Source organism: Somniosus microcephalus, chromosome 18, assembly GCF_052327205.1.
Source record: "Somniosus microcephalus isolate GS21.2 chromosome 18, FLI_Smic_1.0, whole genome shotgun sequence".
Lineage (NCBI taxonomy): Eukaryota > Metazoa > Chordata > Chondrichthyes > Squaliformes > Somniosidae > Somniosus > Somniosus microcephalus.
The window spans coordinates 6,400,751-6,422,036 of record NC_141004.1 but is presented as its reverse complement, the minus strand read 5'-3'; the positions used below and the strand labels follow the sequence as shown (position 1 = coordinate 6,422,036).

Below are 21,286 nucleotides of genomic sequence, written 5' to 3'. Positions count from 1 at the left end.
GATCCCACAGACAGCAAGGTGAAAATGACCAGATAATCTGTTTTTAGTCATGTTGATTGAGGGATAAATATTGGCCTGGACACCGGGGATAACTCCCCTGCTCTTCTTTGAAATAATGGCCATGGGATCTTTTACGTCCACCTGAGAGAGCAGACGGGGCCTCAGTTTAACGTCTCATCGGAAAGACGGCACCTCCGACAGAGCGGCACTCCCTCAGCACTGCACTGGGAGTGTCAGCCTGGATTTGTGTGCTCAAGTCCCTGGAGTGGGAGCTTGGACCCACAACCTTCAGACTCAGAGACAAGTGAGCGACCAACTGAGCCACAGGTGACACCATAGGGTGGGATAGAAGGATAAAAAAAAAGGGATGGGAAAAAGGAGATAGAGAAGATGGAATGAAATGAGATAGATGTAATGGGATTGGATACAAGAATGGATGGGATGAGATGGAATGGAGAGGGAAGACAGCTAAAGATGAACCGATAGATCGGAAGATTTGTGGATGGAAAAATGCCCTGATTAATATAAAGAGATGCAAAAACGTTGCTGAGAGTGACGTACATCATCTCCTTGTTCTTGCGGGGTCCCCCGTATGGAATGAAAGGCAGACTGCCGGTCGCTGTTTGGTAAAACGTCACACCGATGCTCCACAGGTCCACGGTGACACCGTACGCCTTGTTCTGTGGTTTCCGAAGTACGGCGCGTTCATACATATCCGGGTGCTGCCGAGACGCAAAGTCAAGCCAGTTAATGTTTGGAGATTGTGGTGGGAAGAAAAGTCATTTCACAATTCAAATCGCTTTATTGGCATGATAAGTTACATCTTATGTTGCCAAAGCATCAAAATACATTTATGGTTTAGCACATAAACGCAGTTCTATTCATACAGTGTATAAACAGGTATATCCCTGAGTGTATAAATATACATTCGCATTGTTTATATATATTCTTTTCTTAGTTTACTGGTTGTCCCTCTGTTCATGGCAAGCTGTAACATAGTGTGCCGCCAGTGTTATACAGCTTCTCTCCTCTCCCAGTAGGAATGGGAGTTTTTGGTTGTCATTCAGATTTCTGAAATCAGGGCATATTTGTGAGAATTTTTGGTAGAAATTCTCCCTGATGCCCTGATATTTTCCACAAGCTGTGAGGAAGTGCATCTCTGTCTCCACTACTCCCTGACTGCAGTGAGAGCATATCCTGTCCTCTCTTGGCAGCCTGGTCTGCCTGTGTCTGCCTTTTTCGATCGCTAGGCTATGTTCGCTAAGTCTGTACCTTGTCAAGGTTCTTCTCAGTTTGTTATCCTTTCAATGTTTCAATGCTTCCCTCCCCCAACCCCCCTCCAATTTTTCTTTCCTTAAGGCACTGACTGTTGCTGGGATATTATTCAATGGGAAATGGCAATCTTCTTTCTGTCTGAGCCTAGACAGGGAATGTCAGCAAGCTATCCAACTTAGGGGGATCGTAGCTGAGACTGACCCTGGGTTCGCCCAATCTCCATGGAGGAGCATTTCCTCAGGAGGTGTCTCTGGCTAGTGAGCAGCAGCGGATTCCCCCCTTCCTCCAGTGGCAGTCAGTTGACATCAGGTAACTTAGAAAAGACCATGGATGCAACCTAGAACCTTCCTGATCTGTATAGCTCCGTAACACTCCGGGTGATGCATTTAACCCCATTCTTTATCAGGAACTTTCTCCCCCATCTCCTGTTGAATCTCCACATGGTCAGTGCCATTGAGCAGCAAGAGTGCACACAGAAAGGCAATCTGTTTGAGGGGCAGGAGAGGGCAGGTGTTATGGTCTCTCAACTTTCCCTTCCGCCTCTGCTCTGCCCCAAGGAAAGGTTCAGGGTTCATCGAAACTACAACAGAAAATGTTGGAAACACTCAGCAGGCCAGGCAGCATCGTGGAGCGAGAAAGATGGTTAACGTTTCAGATCGGTGACCCTTCGTCAGAACTGGAAAAAGTTAGAGATGTAACAGGTTTTAAGCAAGTGTGGGGCAGGGAAAGGGAGGAAATAACAAAAAGGAAGTTCTGTGATAGGGTGGAAGGCAGGAGAGATTAAGACACAAAAGGGATGATGGTGTAAAGCAAAAGGAGATGGTAATGGGACAGGTTAAGAAACAAAAGATGACTCTAGATGAGGTGTAAATGGCGATGGCAGAATCATCAACAGCTGCCACGTGAGAGAAAAAAGAAAATATAGGGGCCGAGGATATAGTCTGTAAATAATGAACTCGATGTTGCGTCCAGAAGGCTGTAAAGTGCTTAATCGAAAGATGAGGTGCTGTTCCTCGAGCTTACATTGAGCTTCATTGGAACAGTGTAAGAGGCCGAGGACAGAGAGGTCTGAGTGGGAGTGGAGCAGAGAATTAAAATGACAGGTGACCGGAAGCTCAGGGTCACGCTTACGGACTGAACGGAGGTGTTCCGCAAAGCGGTCGCCCAATCTGCGTTTGGTCTCCCCAATGTAGAGGAGACCACATCGTGAGCAGCCAATACAGTATACTAGATTGCAAGAAGTACAAGTAAATCGCTGTTTCACCTGGAAGGGGTGTTTGGGGCCCTGGACAGTGGGAAGGGAGGAGGTAAAAGGGCAGGTGTTGAAACTTGAAACATTAACTCTGTTTCTCTCTCCACAATGCTGAGTGTTTCCAGGACTTTTTGTTGTTTCAGATTTCCAGCATCCGCAGTATTTTGCTATTGTATCAGGGCTCAGAGAGTAGGGTTGAAAAGAATTGGAGACAAGATGAGGTAAATCAGGAAACTAAGTTTAGGTGACACCAAACCGAGTTTTTGAAAGCCTGCAGGTTGCAGGAGGAAGCCAAGAGTGAGCTGAGGAACTCCACAGTTTTGAAATGCTGAGAATGAGTTGGGTAGGAGAAGGTGTGATGGGTCTTGATTTCTTCAGTGAGGATTGGAGGGAGGGAGGGAAAATAACAACCACACACCAGAGCACGGGGCAGGTGGATTCCATCTCCTTCCTGGGCAGGGTGTTTCATTTTTCTATAGGTTTCCCATTCAGTGCTGGCAGGAGAGACGGGAATGGGGAAAACTCTTCAAAAGCACGGCCGTTGGAGGGCTCCTCTTGGACCAATGGGAACATTGCTAGACGAAAAAAGACTGAGGTGCCTCTAGTTCTCCTTCTACCATCCTGGTAGTCACATGATACAATAATGGAGTTGTTGACCAATCACAGCGATCAATCTCTATCAACGAGTCTACAACAGACCCAGACATGAGGTGAGGAAAATCCCCAGTGGGGGAGAGCTTTGGGAACTGTTGTGTATGTAATATGTGTGCTACTTTGAACCTATGGACAGGACTGCACTACTTGTAGGGCGTAGTGATACGCAGTACCACTCCTGGCCATAGGGGTATAAATAGTACTGTGGGTACTGATCTCCCCTCAGTTCCCGCCTGTGGGCATGAAGTAAAGACCTACGTATAGTCCCTACCTCCAACCAGTAAAGACCTGTTTTATTGTTACTGATTAAGTCTCAGTATTAATTACTTGAACAACTCACAGATTTAACACTGGCGACGAGTCTGATTCGGACCCTGCGGCAGTCACTCCACGGCAGCTTCGTCCACAGCCAGGACGTTGCAGAGAGGTTTCCACCCTCTCCACCCCACTGGAAGACATCCTGACCTCGGAGCCTCCATCGGCGACCGTCAGCTTCTTCTCCAGCTTGGTGGTGGGTAAGCCGTTGTCTGAGCCGGGCAGCGACGCGACAGGCAGTCGACCGCGTTGGCCGCACGAACGGGGCTGGGGGAGCTGGAGGAATAGGGCGCGAGAGCCACTTCGAGCGGGAGGCGTTTCAACAGAGCGATCGCATCTCCTGATAAGAGCCGAGAGCCGCTTCGCGATCCAGCGATCGCATCCGCTGATAAGGGCCGCACTCGGGCGATCGCGGCGAAGATAAGGGCCGCACTCGGGGGCTGAAGGGAGACGGCGTTGGGGGACGGGTGAAGACCGCCAAGCGCGGGAAAACCGCCATTTTGTGGGCGGAGGACGACGGCAAGAGCGGGAAGCCGCCATCTTGGATAGCAGTAAAAAAAAAAATCTGAGAAATTGCAAATCTACAATGCCTAAACACGGGAATATTAGCACCTTTGATAGTGACCTCGAAGATTGGGCCATATATGTTGAAAGAGTAAAAAATTATTGTAAGGCCAATAAAATCCGTGACCAAGATAAAGCTCTAACATTATTAAATTTAATGGGTGCGAAGACATACGGGAAATTGAAACACCTGTTATCACCAGATGAACCGGCGGATAAGACGTTCGATGAGATTGTTACTGTCCTGAAAGATCATCTAAACCCCACGCCGCTGATGCTAGCGGAACGATTTAAATTTTACGACAGAAGGCAGCTACAGCATGAAAGCAATGCTGATTATTTGCTGGAATTGCGTAAATTAGCGAAATATTGCCAGTTTGGAACGGGACTGACAGAGGCACTTCGAGACAAATTTGTGTGTGGTTTATTTAAACAGGATACACAAAAGCGACTGCTCGAGGAGAATGAGCTGACGCTTGAGAAGGCGGTCACTATGGCAGCAGCACACGAAGCCGCAGCGAGAGGCACGGCAGTAATGCAGCTACGGTCACCGGAGCTCAGTGCACACAAATTGGGTGTGAGTTCTGGCAAATGTTATCGTTGTGGAAAGACAACGCATGATCAGAACCAGTGTTGGTTTAAAAACCAAGAATGTAGAACTTGTGGTAGGCTTGGACATATAGCTAGAGTATGCAGGTCAGCGAAGAAGACCAGCAACAAGAAGTCACCGCAAGGAAAATACGCAAAGGTACACAAGGTGACCGAACAGGAGTCCGATTCAGACGCTAGCAGTAATGAACTGGCTAGCTTAAGCTGTAATGAACTGGCTAGCTTAAGAGTACTCAACGCTGGTAAGGGTGCAGACCTCCAGACAATTTGGGTCACTCTTCAGATAGAAGGAGTCCAAGTAAAACTGGAATTGGACACTGGATCGGCATTGACGGTCATAAATAAGAAAGATTACGGAAAGTTATTCCAACATATTCCCCTACAGGATACGGGGATTATATTGAAAACATACACGGGGCAAAGAGTGTACCCCATCGGGAAAATAGAGGTTGCAGTGGTCCACAAGGGCGAAGACAGTCAAATAATGGACTTATATGTGATATCTGAAGGAGGTTCTCCACTACTAGGACGGGAGTGGATTAGGAAAATGAATATGGGCTGGCATTTCCTACAAACAATAACGAGTGAGAACTCGGTGAAGATAGTCGGCCCAGACTCTGGAACGGATGATGGTAAGCCCAACTCAGGTGCAAAAGACAAAGTTTCAGCACAGAATTCCACTGAGCAACAACAACATAGTTTAACTGTGGATTCTGAGTCTGGCAAGTCTACTGATGTGCCCATTTCTGAGGGACACCGGGCTCGAACTCAACTCCATTTCAAACTACAACAGCAATTAGAACAAATGCTTCGCCGTTTTGAGCAAGAGTTGAATGCAACGAAAGAGTTCTTTGATATAGAGTTGGAGAATCTGGAAAGACAACAGAAGCAGCTGATGGAGAAAATGGAGCAGGAGCACACAAAACATCTGATGTCAGAGGAGTTAACGGTCAGCCAACTCCTGCATATGCTGAAGGACAGGACTCTGAAATGGGAAAAACTTGAACACGAACTTCAATATTCAAACGAAAGGGGTTCGGAGCTCTCAAAGGTTATTGGAAGAGCTGAGGTGGCAACACAGACTGAGATGACTGCAACAGAGCAGCCCTTGGATGCCAAAAGTACGCTGACTCACGTCAACGTAGAACAACAGACCGCTGAAACAGCTGCTCCGGTAGAGGGATTGAATAGTCCGATCAATCAATCTCCAAAAGAAGTTGAAGTAGTAAAATCTCAAATGAGGTCATTAGTAAACGACTTGCTGAAAGCCCAGAAAAAGCTGGATGAAGAGGTACGCATGAAGAAGTCTCTTCAGGAAAGATGTCTGGACTTGGAACAAAAGCTGGCTAACGCCCAGCTGGGTATGGAGGAAATAGAAGACCCTCTCGCTGGCCTAGATCAGGACGACACCGAATATTACTATGTCCTGTCCTGCCCAACTTGTAACTTCGACTCCCACCATACAGAAATCATGGAGGAGCACCGAAAGTCTACGGAACATCGGGAGAAGGTGGCTCTACTACGGAAAAAGGAGGAAGAGAAGGAGGAACTGCGCATGCAGCTGGCAGCTGACAGTGGAGCCCAGAGAGTCTCCAAGAAGCAGAAAAGGAAAAGTCGAAACAGAAGATGACCCATCTGAACCATTATTACCTCTACCAGATCACACACGTGGTCCCTCCGAACGGAGCCAATTCAGTTCGGAAGTTCAAACTGTTAAATCCATGGAAGGACTATTGAATGAGTCACTCCAGCAACGTGAACCGACTACACCACAGAGATTGAATCTGTGAACTGTTTTCCGCAGAGACTGAATCTGTGATCTGTTTTGACATGAAGTTATCTATGTATCTATGTTATTCTGTTATGTAAACCTGAAGTTATATATGTATATATGTTATTACGTTATGTTAAATGGGGAGATGACTGTAAAGCTAGGAAGGGAGGAATGTTGTGTATGTAATATGTGTGCTACTTTGAACCTATGGACAGGACTGCACTACTTGTAGGGCATAGTGATACGCAGTACCACTCCTGGCCATAGGGGTATAAATAGTACTGTGGGTACTGATCTCCCCTCAGTTCCCGCCTGTGGGCATGAAGTAAAGACCTACGTATAGTCCCTACCTCCAACCAGTAAAGACCTGTTTTATTGTTACTGATTAAGTCTCAGTATTAATTACTTGAACAACTCACAGATTTAACAGGAACCAGAGGTCCAGAGTCACCTGTTCCTCCCGAGCTTGCCACACTCACCACACGGCACGTCTCACATTACTCAGATACTGGAGCCCAGAATGGTATTTTCTGAAAGAAATCTATCTCATTTGCACATGAATGAATCGACACTAACTGTTTCCACTGTCTCCCAAGGGAGCCTGTTCCATAGATTGACCACTCGCTCACTGAAATGTTGTTTCCGCAGAATTTACCCCCTTCGAGCGCAGGCCGTGTCCTCTGGGCCTACTGTTCTGGAGAGGGTGAGACAGCTCGTCATGGTCGACATTATCGGGTCCCTTTAGAATCCTAAAAACAGCAATCATCACCTCTTGACCTTCTCTCTTCCAGTGAGAACATGCCGAAGGATGAGGCCCAGTGTGTTACAGCTATATATTATTAATTTTGGAAGGGTACTAACCAAATACTCTTCGGTCCCGTACAGCGACATGAATTTCTCGTCGTCATCTAGTTCCCGAGCTGCTCCAAAATCTGTCAGTTTATAAACCGACTGACCATCTTCTCCAACCACTCGCATGATGTTCCCTGGCTTAATGTCCCGATGGACTACTCCATTCTCTCTCAACTGGTTCATGCCGCCCACTGGTAACAGAGGAAAGAGTGAGTAGGGACAGGGAGAGGCAAAGGAACTCCAGTAAAGGTGTAATTTTGGGGCCTTTCACTTGATGGGACCCGGGTCTGAATCCAGCCTCGACTGGTGAGACAGCTTCTCTCCTGGTTCAAAAGGCGTCCTAAATAAAAATAACTCGGGGCAGTTTCACACCAATTCCTTGCGAGGTTGGGCCTCTCAGCACAAAGCCAACAACATTTGGGGCAATTAGCAGATCAGAGTTTTTTGATGGCGGGAATGTTACATCATGGGAACACCACCACCTCCAAGTCACACACCATCCTAACTTGGGGAAATATCACCGTTCCTTCATCGTCGCTGGGTCAAAATCCTGGAACTCCCTCCCTAACAGCACGGTGGAAGCACCTTCACCACACGGACTGCAGCGGTTCAAGAAGGTGGCTCACCACCACCTTCTCGAGGGCAACTAGGGATGGGCAATAAATGCTGGCCTTGCCAGCGACGCCCACATCCCAGGAACGAATAAAAACACATTGGCCCAGAAATTCGGGTCTCCACGGGTGAGTACGCACGGGGTACTCACCTGTAGGCCCAATGGAAGTGCCGGTTCCGTGCATGCACTGCGCATACGCGGGAAACCGGAACTTCCGTTCCCTTAAAGGTAAGGGTTCAGAGGTCGAACGCGTGCGCGGGAGAGGCAGCGCGTGCACCTGGAACTTACTTTTTTTTGCAGGTTTCTCCGGGAGGGTAAGTCTCCAGGAGTTACACTTTTAAAAAGCAGTCGTAAGGCCTGCTTTTAACAAGGTAAGTAGTGAATTAATTAAAATTAAAACATTTTTTCCACAGGTTTATTATTTTTAAATACTTTAAAGAAAGGTAAGTTTATGTTTAGCCCCGTTAGAAAATGTAATTAATTTTTTCAAAAATTTAAATTATTGTTTAAAATAGTTATTTTATGTAATTTATAGTTATTTTAAAAATGTGATGTTTTTTAAAAAATGTATTTGAAGATTTAGTGATGTTTTGGGGCTTATAGTATTTATAGGTTTGACAGCTCTTCCTGTCAAACTTATGAATGAAGCATTCCCTGCTCCGATTGGCTCCCCATGGTCCACGTGATCCCAGGGGACGCATCGAACTAACTGCACCCCTGGGATACGCAAGCACTGCGCGCCGGCAGTTGGAGCAGGCCCAGGATTGGAATTCCACGCGGGCCCACAGCTCAACGGCTGGCACGCTAGGTAAGTGCAGGTCGGGGGCTTGCACCCGCGGGAAGCCTCCGACCCGAATTTCTGGGCCATTATAATGTATTATTCTGCTGTTGATGTGGAGCTGGGTTCTACCTAAAGGGTTAAATTACGAGGACAGGTTGCATAGACTGGGCTTGTACTCCCTCGAGTTTAGAAGATTAAGGGGTGATCTAATCGAGGTGTTTAAGATGATTAAAGGAGTTGATAGGGTAGATTCTCTGCCACAGAGGGCGGTGGAGGCCAGTTCATTAAATATATTCAAGAAAGAGTTGGATATATTTCTTAAGGCTAAAGGGATCAAGGGATATGGGGAGAAAGCAGGGTACTGAATTTGGATGATCAGCCATGATCTCATTGAATGGTGGAGCAGGCTCGAGGGGCCGAATGGCCTACTCCTGCTCCTATCTTCTATGTTTCTAAACTATTTCCTCTGGTTGGGGGGTGGGGGGGGGGGGGGGAGTCCAGAACAAGGGGGCAGAACCTTAAAATTAGACCCAGGCTGCTCAGGGGTGATGTCAGGAAGCACTTCTTCACACAAAGGGTGGTGGAAATCTGGAACTCTCTCCCCCAAAAAGCTGCTGAGTCTGGGGGACAACTGAAAATTTCAAAACTGGGATTGATAGATTTTTGTTGGGCAAGAGTATTAAGGGTAACGAAACAGGGGTGGACAAATGGAGTTAAGATACAGATCAGCCATGATGTCATTGAATGACGGAACAGGCTCGAGGGGCTGAATGGCCTCCTCCTGTTCCTATGATTTGGCCCATTCTTTTAAGGGCACAAAATCTGATTGTTATAAATGAACACAGTTCAATTGCTGCTAGTGAGAGATTTTCCGGTTCAGTGGTAGCACTTCCACCTCTGGACCGGAGCACCTAATGGCGGCTGACACTGAGGGAATGCCGCATTCTCGGAGATATCTGTCTGCTTTTTCAGGAGGGAGGGACAGATATTAAGTCACTGTTGGGTGAAGCGACAGGTAATGTCCTGGCCAACCCCCTCAACCAACACCGCCAATAATCTGTTGTGGGATCTTGCTGCCACATCGCCGCACTTCAAAGGTACTTCATTGGCTGTGAAGTATTTTGGGATGGCCTGAGGGCGTGAAAGGCGCTATAGAAATGCAAGTTCCTTCTTTGCCAGGTGCTTGTGAACGGTAGCTTCAATCCATCTACAAACCTCCATCAGCCACAGCTTAAACCTGCCATTGCCATTCTGTCTCTTTGGCCACTTTGAAACATGATGAAAACGTCCCGCTGATGGAGACAAGGGGGCGCCGTCCAGGGACTGGGGCTAGGGCACATTGTTGGGACAGTGCAGCTATCTCGCACCCCCCGCCAATTTGCCAGACTCGCCCCGGTGGCACCAAGCCATAAAACAGCCCCCTTGGATGATATCCGGCAAAATGTGGACAGCGTGAAACTCACCGACGCTCTGAAGCACAATCAGGAACTCGGCTTCCGACAGTCCGAAAGCATTTTCCGATTCTTCCAGAACGTTGAGTAGACTGCCGCCGGCGCAGTACTCCATCACCAGGACCTTCTGTTTAGTGACTCCCTAGAGGACAGGCAGACAGAGAAACGTCACAATCCATGGCTGGGGAGTGGGACACACGGCAGCAGCAAGCAGCACCACATCCGGCAACTGCCCACAGACACCAAGGGGCCTGACCATCAGCAACAGTGAGGCCGGCAGGCTAGCAATTCATGGAATCGCCCAACTCTTTGTCGTGTTTAGTGATTCTCAGTGTCTCGGTGGTTCTAGGATTAGGAGGAGGCCATTCAGCCCCTCAATCCTGTTCTGTCATTCAATTTAATCATGGCTGGTCTGTATCTTAACTCCATCTACCCAAGGGGAGTCTCTCACACAAGGTGGTTCTTTGGGGGGGGGGGGGGGCGCGGGGGGAATCTCTGGTCTTACTCTGGAATTCCCTCTGATGAGTGACGGTTCTAATAGTTTGGTCGGGGGGGGGGGGTGCAGATCTCTAGCACTCTCGTGTAATTCCACCGTGCTAGTTCTGAGGGTCTGTCGCTGGTTCTGGTGTTGGGGGAGGAGAGATTTTTTTGTATATTCGTTCATGGAATGTGGGCATCGCTGGCAAGGCCGGCATTGATTGCCCATCCCCAGTTGCCCTTGAGGTGATCCGCCTTCTTGACCAGTAATTGAGAGTCAACCATATTGCTGTGGGTCTGGAGTCACACAGAGGCCAGACCGGGTAAGGGCGGCAGATTTCCTTCCCTAAAGGTCATTAGTGAACCAGATGGGTAATTACGACAATCCGATAGTTTCATGGTTACCATTACTGATACTAGCTTTTTATTTAATTAACTGAATTTAAATTCCCCAGCTGCCGTGGTGGGATTGGAACTCATGTCTCTGGATCAGTAGTCCAGGCTTCTGGCTCACTAGTCCAGTAACATAACCACGGTGCTACAATATCCATCTGGTTCTGGAAAGGGGAGGGTGGGCGGAGAGAAGGTCTCTCCCTGCCCCTGGTTCTGGGGGGAGGGCAGTTTCATGGGAAAAGCCCCTCTGCCGAGGGGGGGATTTCAGTGACCTGGTTCAGACAGTTAGTGACAGAATCGAACACTCACCACTTCCTCCACTGCAAACAGCTTCACAATATTCTTGTGGTTTAATTTCCGCAACATTTCAAACTCCCTCATCTGCACTTCAAAAGGCCGCAGGTAACTGACATGATTAAACACTTTGACCGCGTACTGGTCTCCGGTTTTCTGTAAAGTAGATTTTGAAACTGTTACAGGAAAAGGCAGTCGGCCCAACAAACCTGTCCCTTTTAATTGGATCAAGCCCATCTTCTCACCACGTCTATCTCTCTCTCCAGAAACACATCTAAAGGATGACTCCATTCACAAAGTCCTCCCTGGTAACGTATTCCTCGGGTTGATTAACCTTTGGGTAAAATAGTTCCCCCAATTCCAAACTTCCTCATTTTAACCGTTCCCTGGGATTTGAGTTCCGACCGCAGGGAAGCGTTTGCCTTGGATTTACATTTTTACATCACTTTATTTTTCCTTCTTCACTGGAAGGTGGTGAGCACAGTCCCACAGCGAGACAGATTGGACACCCGTATTAGAAGATTGGGCAGTTCAAGGAATAGTCAGGGAAGCTCTTCCAAACTGCCCCTGGTTGGAAACTATCCAGTCAGTGAGGCAGTGAGCTTTTCACTTCTCTCTCTGGTGGATGTAAAAGATCCCACCGCACTATTTCGAAGGAGTGTTCTCCATGGTGTTCTGGCCAAAATGTATCCCTCAACCAACAAGTGAGATTATCTGGCCATCATCTCAACGCTGTTTGTGAGATCTTGCTGTGCGCCATATCCACCCGCTCACCATATCCCTCAACCCCACACTCTCACCATACCCCTCAACCCCACCCGCCCACCATACCCCTCAACCCCACCCGCTCACCATACCCTACAACCCCACCCGGCCACCATACCCCTCAACCCCACCCTCTCACCATACCCCTCAACCCCACACTCCCACCATACCCCTCAACCCCACCCGCCCACCACACCCCTCAACCCCACCCGCTCACCACACCCCTCAACCCCACCCGCCCACCATACCCCTCAACCCCACCCGCCCACCATACCCCTCAACCCCACCCTCTCACCATACCCCTCAACCCCACCCGCTCACCATACCCCTCAACCCCACCCGCTCACCATATCCCTCAACCCCACCCGCTCACCACACCCCTCAACCCCACCCGCCCACCATACCCCTCAACCCCACCCGCCCACCATACCCCTCAACCCCACCCTCTCACCATACCCCTCAACCCCACCCGCTCACCATACCCCTCAACCCCACCCGCTCACCATATCCCTCAACCCCACCCTCTCACCATACCCCTCAACCCCACCCGCTCACCATATCCCTCAACCCCACCCTCTCACCATACCCCTCAACCCCACCCGCCCACCATACCCCTCAACCCCACCCGCTCACCATATCCCTCAACCCCACCCTCTCACCATACCCCTCAACCCCACCCGCTCACCATACCCCTCAACCCCACCCACCCACCATACCCCACAACCCCACCCGGCCACCATACCCCTCAACCCCACCCACCCACCATACCCCTCAACCCCACCCGCTCACCATATCCCTCAACCCCACCCTCTCACCATACCCCTCAACCCCACCCGCCCACCATACCCCTCAACCCCACCCGCTCACCATACCCTACAACCCCACCCGGCCACCATACCCCTCAACCCCACCCTCTCACCATACCCCTCAACCCCACACTCCCACCATACCCCTCAACCCCACCCGCCCACCATACCCCTCAACCCCACCCGCTCACCATATCCCTCAACCCCACCCTCTCACCATACCCCTCAACCCCACCCGCCCACCATACCCCTCAACCCCACCCGCTCACCATACCCTACAACCCCACCCTCTCACCATACCCCTCAACCCCACACTCCCACCATACCCCTCAACCCCACCCGCCCACCACACCCCTCAACCCTACCCGCTCACCACACCCCTCAACCCCACCCGCCCACCACACCCCTCAACCCCACCCGCCCACCATACCCCTCAACCCCACCCGCTCACCATATCCCTCAACCCCACCCTCTCACCATACCCCTCAACCCCACCCGCTCACCATACCCCTCAACCCCACCCACCCACCATACCCCTCAACCCCACCCCGCCCACCATACCCCTCAACCCCACCCGCCCACCATACCCCTCAACCCCACCCGCCCACCATACCCCTCAACCCCACCCACCCACCATACCCCTCAACCCCACCCTCTCACCATACCCCTCAACCCCACACTCCCACCATACCCCTCAACCCCACCCGCCCACCATACCCCTCAACCCCACCCGCTCACCATATCCCTCAACCCCACCCTCTCACCATACCCCTCAACCCCACCCGCCCACCATACCCCTCAACCCCACCCACCCACCATACCCCTCAACCCCACACTCCCACCATACCCCTCAACCCCACACTCCCACCATACCCCTCAACCCCACCCACCCACCATACCCCTCAACCCCACCCGCTCACCATATCCCTCAACCCCACACTCTCACCATACCCCTCAACCCCACCCTCTCACCATATCCCTCAACCCCACCCGCCCACCATACCCCTCAACCCCACACTCCCACCATACCCCTCAACCCCACCCTCTCACCATATCCCTCAACCCCACCCGCCCACCATACCCCTCAACCCCACACTCCCACCATACCCCTCAACCCCACACTCTCACCATACCCCTCAACCCCACCCGCTCACCATACCCCTCAACCCCACCCTCTCACCATACCCCTCAACCCCACACTCCCACCATACCCCTCAACCCCACCCTCTCACCATACCCCTCAACCCCACCCTCTCACCATACCCCTCAACCCCACCTAAGCAACATAAACGTTCAATCTCTTCTCTCTCCACAAACACATCTAATTGTTCACTCCCATGTCCTTTCGTGGTAACTTGTTCCATTACCACCTGGGTGAAAAAGTTCCCTCGACTTCCCTTGTTCATTCTAACTTCCTAATTTTAACCGTGACGGTTGGTGTTTGAACCCTTCACCGGAGAGGGAAATGTACTGTACCTTGTGACGTGCTTTATATACACTTGCAGTTGCTCCCTGTCCAAGGACATCACTGAGTAACCAGAGGTAATTGGCCGTGCTCTGCATCGCTGGTCTGAGCTACAAGTCTTGCTCGTCGCGCTGTAGAATCAAGATGGCAAAGCATCAGCTGATGGGGCTGGAGCCAAGTCCCAACACTTTCTACTAAATCTCCCACCATGGCTGAGTTGATGCACTGATTGATTGGAACTAAACTACATCGATCAGAAAGGTACCACGTTCCAACCCCAGTCAGTGCAGAGTTAGCTGGAGAGTGGAAGAGGCACGGCAATTGGTCTCCTACATCTCTGGACTATTGAAAGGGGGGAAAAAAGCCAAGGTTCCCTCTCCTGACCAATATCCAGACTCCTCTGCCCCTGTAACATAGAGCTAGGACAAGAACTGGGCTCAGCTGTGACACTCGTCCTCTCGGCTCACACATGGACAATGGCCACTTGGCAAGATGTTGAATGAAGAGGTGCAGGGAGTTCTCACAATGTCCTGGACCAACCAATCACCACCAAAAAACAGATTATCTGGTCATTCATCTCATTACTGCTTATGTGATGGGATAGACAAGAAATGTTGCATTTCTATAGCACCTTTCACAACCTCAGGATGTCCCAAAGTGCTTTACAGCCAATGAAGTACTCTTGAAGTGTAGTCACTGTTGTAATGTAGAAAAGGCAGCAGCCAACTTGCGCACAGCAAGCTCCCACAAACACCAATGTTGGTTGAGGGATAAATATTGGCCAAGGCATCGGGGAGAACTCTACCTGGACTACACGTCCTCTCACCCCGCTTCCTGTAAGGACTCTATTCCATTCTCCCTGTTTCTCCGTCTCCGCCGCGTCTGTTCTGACGATGCCACCTTCCATACCAGTGTTTCCGACATGTCTTCCTTTTTCCTCAACCGAGGATTCCCCTCTACCGTGGTTGACACTGCCCTTGACCGTGTCCATTCTATTTCCCGCACTTCTGCTCTCACCCCTTCCCCTCCCTCCCAGAACCACGATAGGGTTCCCCTTGTCCTCACCTTTCACCCCACCAGCCTCCACATTCATCGGATCATCCTCCGCCATTTCCGCCACCTCCAACGTGATCCCACCACCAAACACGTCTTCCCCTCACCTCCCCTTTCAGCATTCCAAAGGGACCGATCCCTCTGTGACACCCTGGTCCACTCCTCAATCACCCCCAACAGCCCTTCTCCTTCACCTGGCACCTTTCCGTGCAAGCGCAGGAAATGCAACACATGCCCCTATACCTCCCCCCTTCCCACTGTCCAGGGCCCCAAACACCCCTTCCAGGTGAAACAACGATTTACTTGTACTTCTTGCAATCTAGTATACTGTATTCGCTGCTCACGATGCGGTCTCCTCTACATTGGGGAGACTAAACGCAGATTGGACGACCGCTTTGCGGAACACCTCCATTCAGTCCGTAAGGGTGACCCTGAGCTTCCGGTCGCCTGTCACTTTAATTCTCTGCGTCACTCCCACTCTGATCTCTCTGTCCTCGGGCTATTACATTGTTCCAATGAAGCTCAGCGTAAGCTCGAGGAACAGCACCTTTCGATTGGGCACTTTACAGCCTGCCGGACTCAACACTGAGTTCAACAATTTCAAATAATAATCCCTGCCCCCATTTTTCATGCAATATGATTTTGCCATTCCCATTTGCAACATTTTCACAGCATGTTCTTTCAATTCCTTCCTCCCCCCCTAAACCTCCCCCCCCGTCACTGCACCTGCTTAATATCTGTTACATCTCCAGCTTTTTCCAGTTCTGATGAAGGGTCCCAGACCTGAAACGTTAACTCTGTTTCTCTCTCCACGGATGCTGCCTGGCCTGCTGAGTATTTCCAGCATTTTCTGTTGTTACATCGGGGAGAACGACCCTGCTCTGTGTCCTCTGGTTCTCGACCCTTCCGCCAATGGGAACAGTTTCTCTCTATCTACTCTGTCCAGACCCCTCATGATTTTGAACACCTCGATCAAATCTCCTCTCAATCTTCTCTGCTCCAAGGAGAACAACCCCAGCTTCTCCAGTCTATCCACGTAACTGAAGTCCCTCAAAACTGGAATCATTCTCGTAAATCTTTTCTGCACCCTCGCTAAGGCCTTCACATCCTTCCAAAAGTGAGGTGCCCAGATTTGGACACAATACTTCAGTTTATATCGCCTCTCCTCATTCTTTCGACCAAAATGTATCACATCGCACTTTTCTGCATTAAATTTCATCTGCCACGTGTCCGCCCATTCCACCAGACTGTCTCTGTCCTCTTGAAGTCTATCACTCTCCTCTTCATTGTTCACTATACTTCCAGAAAGAGAAAAAGAGAGATAAAAAGGGAGAGCGAGAGGGCGGGCGGGAGGGAGGGCGAGGGCGGGGCGGGAGGGAGAGGGCGAGGGCGAGGGCGGGCGAGAGGGAGGGTGGGAGGGCGGGCGAGAGGGCGGGCGGGAGGGAGGGCGGGAGGGAGGGAGGGAGGGAGAGGGCGAGGGCAAGAGGGAGGGTGGGAGGGCGGGCGAGAGGGAGGGAGGGAGGGAGAGGGCGAGGGCAAGAGGGAGGGTGGGAGGGAGGGCGAGAGGGAGGGCGAAGGCGAGGGCGGGAGGGAGGGCGGGGCGAGGGAGGGCGAGAGGGAGGGCGGGGGCGAGAGGGAGAGGGCGAGAGGGAGGGCGGGAGGGAGGGCGAGAGGGAGGGCGAGAGGGAGGGCGAAGGCGAGGGCGGGAGGGAGGGAGGGAGGGAGGGAGGGCGGGCGAGGGAGGGCGAGAGGGAGGGCGGGAGGGAGGGCGGGGGCGAGAGGGAGAGGGCGAGAGGGAGAGGGCGAGGGCGAGGGCGAGAGGGAGAGAGGGCGAGGGCGAGAGGGAGAGGGCGCGCCTGTGTCCACCTCCATCCGCACTGATTGTCCCTCCACCAGTGGTGACACCCAGTAGCCATTTAAATCACCTGCTACTGTATAGACCTGTTTGCTGTTGCTCCTGGATGCGACACTACAACGACTGAAAGAGTACGGACTCAGAGTTCGTAAAGACAAATGTGAATTCTTTCAGTCTTCAGTTGAGTACCTGGGGCATGTGATTGACGCTACTGGCCTGCATAAGGCGCCGTCAAAGGTCAAGGCGATCGTGGAGGCCCCAGCACTCCAGAATGTGAGCCAGTTACGTTCATTTCTGGGGCTACTTAACTACTATGGGAAGTTTATTCCAGACTTAGCAACATTGCTGAAGCCGTTACATCAGTTGCTATGTCAAGGCAAAATATGGAAATGGACTGAACTGTGCAACGAAGCTTTCGCCCAAGCAAGAAAGCATTGCTGAAATCGGAGGTCCTGACACACTTCGACCCAAAGCTACCCTTGCAGCTAGCATGTGATGCATCACCATATGGTGTGGGAGCAGTCATATCCCACATCATGCCTTCGGGTGAAGAGAAACCTATCGCCTTCGCATCACGCACCTTGAACAAGGCCGAGAGTAACTATGCGCAGATCGAGCGCGAGGCCTTGGGAATCGTTTTTGGAATTCGAAAATTTCATCAGTACCTGTTTGGGAGAAGGTTCACACTCCTGACGGACCACCGTCCATTGACTTCAATCTTCGGGCCCCACACCGGAATTCCGTCTCTCGCTGCAAGCAGGATGCAAAGGTGGGCTTTACTGTTGTGAGGACACACATACGACATCAAATATCGCAAATCAGACTTGCACGGCAACGCAGATGGTCTCTCGAGGCTACCCTTGCCTGTTACTCCCCCAGAGCCTCGTCAGATAGACATCTTCTACTTTAGACAAGTGGAGGGAGCACCTGTCACTGCAGTTCAGGTGCGAAGGTACACCCGCAATGATCCAGTCCTGTCTGAGGTAATGGACGATGTCATTCGAGGGAGAGCTATAGGAGATTCTCCTAGTTTGAAACCTTACGTTTCAAAAAGAAATGAGCGCTCCGTCCAGGCAGGTTGTCTTCTTTGGGGACGCCGTGTCATCATTCCGCCACCTCTGAGGGAACCTATACTGCAACAACTTCATACAGGCCACAGTGGGATGGTTCGGATGAAGGAAATGGCAAGAAGCTACTTCTGGTGGCCAGGTCTCGATGGGAATATTGAGGAGAAAGCCAAAACATGTTCCCCATGTCAAAGGGTCCGGAATGTTCCACAGCTGGCAACCCTACACCCCTGGGATTGGCCTGCAGAAGTGTGGCAGCGAGTACATGTGGACTTCGCCGGTCCTTTCGAAGAGAAGATGTTTATGGTGGTTGTGGATGCTCGTAGCAAGTGGCCGGAGGTCGCTGTGATGAGGTCTACCACGGCAGAGAAAACAATTGAGAAACTTGGTGAGATGTTCAGCCGTTATGGCTCACCGGAACAACTCGTAAGTGACAACGGTCCACAATTTGTATCACAGGAGTTTGCAACCTTCCTGCATGTGAATGGTGTCCAACACATCAGGTCTGCGCCCTATCATCCCTCTACTAACGGCCAGGCAGAAAGGTTTGTGCAAATTTTGAAGTCATCGCAAGGTCAGGGCTCAATCCACCAACGTCTGAACAGCTTCCTGTTGTCCTACAGGAACGAGCCGCATGCCACAACCAAAACCTCCCCCGCTTCGCTCATGATGAAGAGGCAGTTGCAGACAAGTTTTGACTTACTCAAACCTCCAAGAGCAGAACAGGTTGTCCATTGTCAACAACAAGCTCAAGTTGAAAAGAGAGAGAAAAGAGCCAAGGAGAGACGGTTTCACCCTGGAGAGCACGTCCTAGCTCGAAACTACAACACTGGACCGAAATGGGTTCCTGCTACAGTGATCGCGCAGACGGGCCCTGTGTCTTACACGGTTGAGACTGCTGAGGACGTCGTCTGGAGAAGACACACAGATCAACTATTGCTAGGAGCAGAGACAGCCACAGAGGCTCTAACGGCTGGTTGGCCTGAACTGTTTCCGGATGATACCGCAAACCAGCATCCTTTGCCACAGTGCTCTTCTCCAACACAGGAAGTCAAAGAGACTGTTCCACCTGTGCAAACTCCTGACTTTCGACTGACACAGGCATCTTCTCCATCCAGGCCTGTGTCAATGCCTACTGCTGTGGAAGCCAGCGATGACCGCCGGTATCCTGTCAGAGAGCGGCGGCCTCCAAGACGCTTGGATCTGTCGGCTTAGTGACTTACCCACAAGACTGGGGCAGAATAAACCCCAGGGTAAAGTCAGGGTTTGAGGCAGTCTACCTCTACCCTAGGTTCGTTGAGTGCATTGAAAGTAACTTACCTGTTGAGAAATAATGTGGACCTTCCATTTAAGAGGGGAAGAAATGTTATGTATTGTGTGTTCTATTGTGTGTTCTCCTCCCACCTGTGGTGGCGCTGTCACAGGAGATAAATGGTTGGGTGTTCTCTGTTAAGTTTAGCTCTTTGTTCGGAACTTGCCAGAACTTCCTTTCCTTCCAATAAAGCACTTCATGTTTGAATCTCTGAGTTCTGAGTCCTCAATTGTGTCTAGGTAGAAAGGTACCGACACAATAGTCATGACGTCAGAGGTGGGAGGTTCTGAGTTCAGACCTCGTGGAACAAGCTACTGTATCGACCTGTTTGCTGTTGCTCCTGCATGTTTTTGTTTTGTTCACCAGTTTAATTAAATTCGGTTAATTTACTGAACTGACTCGACCTCAGTGATTTAGATAGGAATCCGTTGATTCCTACATTGGTGACCCCGAAGCTTCGCGGACGATTTTCGCGGAGGCAAGCTCGAGAACAAGATGGATGTAAATGCAGCGAGTTTGAAGCTCCCTCAATTTTGGGAACAACAGGTAGCCTCCTGGTTCATTCAAGCGGAGGCTCAGTTCCAACTGCGAAACATAGTGCTGGATCAGACCCGTTACCTCTATGTGGTCTCCGCACTGGACAGCTCGACGGCTTCCCGCATTATCAGCCTGCTGGAGACCCCGCCCGTGGAGAACAAGTACAAAACGCTCAAGGCGCGCCTCATGCAAGTATTCGGTCTCACAAAGGCGGAGCGCGCACAACGCTTGCTCGCACTCCCCGGGTTAGGCGATGCTAAGCCTTCCGAGTTGATGAGCCACATGCTCACCCTCTTCGGGTCTAAGCCGCAGTGTTTTATATTTCGTGAACTGTTCCTGAGCAGGTACAAGCAGCCCTGGCCAGGTCGACGGCTACGGACGGTGTGGCGCTCGCGGCCGAAGCCGACACCATTTACGCGGTGATGCAACAGTATTGTGCCACCTCGACGTGCCCCACCTCCAAGAACCCTGCCTCGGCACCTCCACAGACCGGCCTTTGCTACTACCACGCCCGTTTCGGTCAGAAAGCCAGATGCTGCCAACCCCCGTGTAAATTCGTGCTGCCAGCACCGAGAAAGCAGCAACACCGATTGCGCGACCGCAAGGGAAGCCCCGAGGTCAGTTTCGCCTCCACAATGACAGTTGGTGATTCCGGGAATATCGGAGTCGCTCCGACAGGATTATCCGACCTCCTCTGCGATTGACTTTGATGATTAAAGACACTTCTGGGGGGGCGCATGTGGTAAAACCACCAATGAACTCCTGTACAAATGAAGAACTGTCTTTAAAGCAATGTTACAGCACCTATGTCTGTTTGCTGAGTGTAAACAAGCTTTCTGTAAAAACCCTGAAACAACGCGATGACGTCGTCACTTTGGTCACGTGGTGCCCCGAGTGGCAGGAAACGTGATGACGTCAGAGGTGGGAGGTTCTGAGTTCAGACCTCGTGGAACAAGCTACTGTATAGACCTGTTTGCTGTTGCTCCTGCATGTTTTTGTTTTGTTCACCAGTTTAATTAAATTCGGTTAATTTACTGAACTGACTCGACCTCAGTGATTTAGATAGGAATCCGTTGATTCCTACACAGGGCCGATTCCAAAACACTAACTGCACAGTCACAG

General features: G+C 50.8%; 1 protein-coding gene across 6 annotated transcripts in view; it reads right to left on the bottom strand.

Annotated features, from left to right (window-relative positions):
• LOC147104991 (serine/threonine-protein kinase TBK1-like) overlaps positions 1 to 21,286 on the bottom strand; it is a 112,342-nt gene that overhangs the window by 61,122 nt on the left and 29,934 nt on the right. For 5 of the 6 annotated variants that reach the window (XM_086010983.1, XM_086010984.1, XM_086010982.1 and 2 more), the window contains exons 2-6: positions 14,352 to 14,471; positions 11,320 to 11,460; positions 10,153 to 10,282; positions 7,305 to 7,486; positions 562 to 722 (exon numbers count right to left, since the gene is read on the bottom strand). In XM_086010983.1, the coding sequence (XP_085867109.1) occupies positions 562 to 722; positions 7,305 to 7,486; positions 10,153 to 10,282; positions 11,320 to 11,460; positions 14,352 to 14,438 (701 nt within the window). In that variant the 5' untranslated portion in view covers positions 14,439 to 14,471. Of the gene's footprint in view, positions 1 to 561; positions 723 to 7,304; positions 7,487 to 10,152; positions 10,283 to 11,319; positions 11,461 to 14,351; positions 14,472 to 21,286 lie in introns of those variants that run through there. The other variant, XM_086010987.1, reaches the window with a different exon arrangement.